Source organism: Vollenhovia emeryi, unplaced genomic scaffold (genome assembly GCF_000949405.1).
Source record: "Vollenhovia emeryi isolate VEMERY1.0 unplaced genomic scaffold, V.emery_V1.0 DF942574.1, whole genome shotgun sequence".
Taxonomy (NCBI): domain Eukaryota; kingdom Metazoa; phylum Arthropoda; class Insecta; order Hymenoptera; family Formicidae; genus Vollenhovia; species Vollenhovia emeryi.
The window spans coordinates 1-3,660 of NW_011963792.1; the positions used below are offsets into that span (position 1 = coordinate 1).

A 3,660-nucleotide genomic window follows, 5' to 3' on the forward strand; every position below is an offset into this window, starting at 1 on the left:
CGCTGCAGCGACCGTGCTAACGTTCTCGGCTGGCAACACTGGCTACGGATAGCTCGCGGGATTGTCCGGGGTCCGGGCGGCGGGAACTGGCTATTAGATCAACACGTTGTCGGTTTCACCTCACTTCTCTTTATTTCATAACAACTTCCCTAGGCTAATATGATACAAGTCCCTACTCTATCTTATGCTACTGTAAGATATCGGCGGTAATGCGCCGGCGCACAGCGACGACACAGCTGACCGCGCGGCACGCTGCCAGCGCGGCCCGAGCGGCCACTTAGCGGGCGCTACGAACAATGCATGCGCGGCGACGCGGAGCGAGCGCACGTGCTCCACGCGCGCGGAAAGGAGCTCACTCTCCTTCGAGACGGGATTCAGACCAGCAGTCTAATCTTGCGAGTTCGGCAGTTGTATTTCAATTTGTAATACAGTTCAGTGTCAGTTACAATCAGTGGTACAGTCAATTGTAGGAAACCGTCCGACGTGAGATATTGTTTGATATTTTATTATTTGCCCGACTCATCGCTTTCCCTCGTTCCTCGTCTTTGAAAGCGATGTGACGGTCGCGTGACTTAATAATCGGGAGGTAACGGCGAAGATGACAAATATATATACACCGTGTGTCGGTCGCCGAAGGAGACTCGGACAAAGAGACTCAAGTAAAGCGAGTCGTGTAAAAGGCTCTGGTGTCGCGTAACATTATATTAGCGTGTACATGAAATTGTTCGAGTGTTCTAATAAACGCTGATTATTATTTCGGGCGAGTTTTACTTGTGATCCAGCCTAAAATCCCGGGAAGACCCCTACAGCTTCAGAAGTGGGATCGAGTCTGCAAAGTAACGGAAGTAGGAGTTGGAAGAGCGCGGAGTGCGTCGCGGAGAAGTCCTAACGACTCGGAATCACCGTGTGTCTGGCGCGTTTCGATACGGTTAATTCAGCGTGGTGCGTGTTGCACAAGTTATCGCGCGCGAATACATATCGTGACGGTTTTGCCGTGAGCGGGAAATCGGTGAGGGCGTTTCGTGTCGTTGGAGGCTTATTGGACTGAGAGGATGTCCACCGACCACAGCGTTGTCCAACTTAAGGAGATACTCCGTGCGAAGGGCCTCCCGTTGACCGGAAATAAGGCTGATCTAGTTCTAAGGCTACAGGAAAATGATCCTGACGCTCTGGGCACTGCTCACGAGGGAGATGGCCTCAACAACAGCTGCGGTACGGACGCAGGAGCAGTGCAGCAGAGTGAAAATCTCGACCGTGAGCTCGAACACATGCGACGGGAGCGGGATCTGCTTCGGTGTGAACTCGAATTGATGAGGAGAGAGGCTGATTTGAGGAACCGAGCAGCAACGAGCGACGCGAGAAGTCCCAGCATGAGCGATTTCGGTGGCAGCAACATAAGGAGCCTCCGAGATCTGCTCAGCGAATTTGACGGCACAGGTAACGAGTTTTGGAAGTGGAAGCAGCAGGTCGAGCTGCTACGAGACACTTACGGCCTGGACGACAATGCCATGAGAATGCTGATTAGCTCGAAACTGAAGGGAAAAGCTCTCAGTTGGTTTCACTCAAAACCGGAACATATAACTTCGAGCACAGTAGACCTCTTGAAGAAAATGAAGCAGATGTTCGATCATCGTCCAAGTAAAATGGCCCTAAGAAGAGATTTTGAGCGACGAGTCTGGCAGACTGGCGAATCCTTCAGCGAGTACTACCATAGTAAAGTGATCTTGGCTAATCGAGTGCCGATTGAGGTGGATGAATTAATCGAGTATGTCGTTGACGGCATACCGGATCCGAGGCTGCGAGACCAAGCGAGAATCGCTTTAAAGAAGCAGCCGATTTGATAGAGGCATTCGAAAGCGTTACCCTGAGATGCCATACGAAATTCGAACGAAGCAATGTCACCAAAGGCCAACAGAAGCCCATAAAAGAAACAAAGCCAACCACGGCCGAGAGCGCAGAAACAAACCAAGGACAAAGGAAACTGATCGGATGTTTCAATTGTGGAGGAACGGGACATCGCGCGGCTGACTGCAGGAAACCACGAGTCACGGCAGAAGGAAACGTGGGCCAGCGTGCGACGGAAACGGGCAGTTCGGCAGAAGAGGCAAATACGAGTAAACTCTCATCCGAAATGAATCTAATCCAGCCGACCATTGGGGGCGAGCCGTACTTGGTACCCGTGAGTTACGCAATTTCCGACGATGAGGGAAGAACGCGTCAGTATTCCTTTTTGGCGATTATCGATACGGGATCGCCAATTAGTTTAATCAAATCCGAGTGCGTACCGATTGATTGTCGCGTTCCGGTTGCAGAAGATGGCTATCGGTTTAGTGGCGTTAACGCTGAAAATATTAGGTATTTTCGAAGGGTCCGTTAGAGTGGATGGTGTTGACGTCCACATGAGATTTTTTGTTGTACCGGAAACGACGATGAACGGAACCGTTCTATTAGGGAGAGATTTTACTTCCAATCCCGCGATAAGCATAATAATAAATCAAACGTTTAAGATCTCGCGGAATGTGTTCGACGCCGCGGCCGAGACGGATAGCTTTGTCGATCAGATCATGCATATCGACTGTGGTGAGCAACTATCGAACAGAGTCGAATTAAAAATTAACCCAGGTGTTTCTCACGACGCGGTTAATAAGTTGACGCAAATATATAACGACGCGTATCTGACGAAAGTAGAGTTCGAGTCACCGATAAGCGAACCCGAAATAAAAATATGTGTAAAGCATGAACAACCGATTAGTTTTCGAGCACGCCGAGTGTATGCAGAGAAAGAGAAACTGCGCGTTATCCTTGACGACCTGATCGAGGACGGTGTAATCCGCGAGAGCAATTCCCCTCATGCAAGTCCGATTGTGCTTGTACGGAAAAAAGACGGAAATCTGAGACTGTGTGTCGATTATCGGGAACTAAATAAGATAACGGTAAAAGATAATTTTCCGACACCCATGATTGACGATCATCTGGACCATTTAAAAAGAAAAAAGATTTACAGTTGTTTAGATCTTAAAAACGGATTTCATCACATTAAAGTAGCTGAGTCTTCCGTCAAATATACTTCCTTCATAACACCATTAGGGCAATACGAATATTTAAAAATGCCATTTGGGCTCACGAACGCTCCGCGAGTTTTTCAGAGATACGTTTATAATGTATTTAGATCTTTGATAGCAAAAAATAAAGTTTTGATATATATGGACGATATCTTGGTCGCTACGGAAGAAATGGAGGAGCATCTCGATATTCTACGGGAAGTACTCGTATTTGGTACGGCGCGACGCCACGGACTCAGATTTCGGTTGGATAAATGCTCATTCCTATACAGCGAAATTGTGTATCTTAGGTATTCTATCAGCGAGAGCGGTATTCAGCCAAGCGCAGCGAACATCGAATCTGTCGTTAATTACCCTGTTCCACGGAATACGAAGCAGGTTCAGCGTTTTATAGGATTAGCGAGTTATTTTAGGCGATTTATTCCAAAATTTTGCAACGGTGGCAAAACCGTTGTATGATTTGCTAAAAAAGGACGCCGCATTTAAGTTTGGTAACGAGGAGAATGACGCGTTTGATACACTCAAAGCCTATTTATCTGATAAGCCAATTCTGGCAATTTACTGTCCTACGGCAATTACAGAATTACATTGCGACGCA

The 3,660-nt window shown here is 47.8% G+C and overlaps 1 protein-coding gene across 1 annotated transcript; it reads left to right on the forward strand.

Moving 5' to 3' along the window:
- Window positions 1–1,052: 1,052 nt before the first annotated feature.
- LOC105568378 lies at window positions 1,053–3,440 on the forward strand (the record flags this gene model as incomplete). Its single annotated transcript, XM_012024012.1, has 3 exons — window positions 1,053–1,748; window positions 1,796–2,179; window positions 2,313–3,440. Coding segments are annotated over exons 1-3 (2,208 nt in total), but the record flags the coding sequence as incomplete, so codon positions are not given.
- Between the last annotated feature and the right edge of the window lie 220 nt (window positions 3,441–3,660).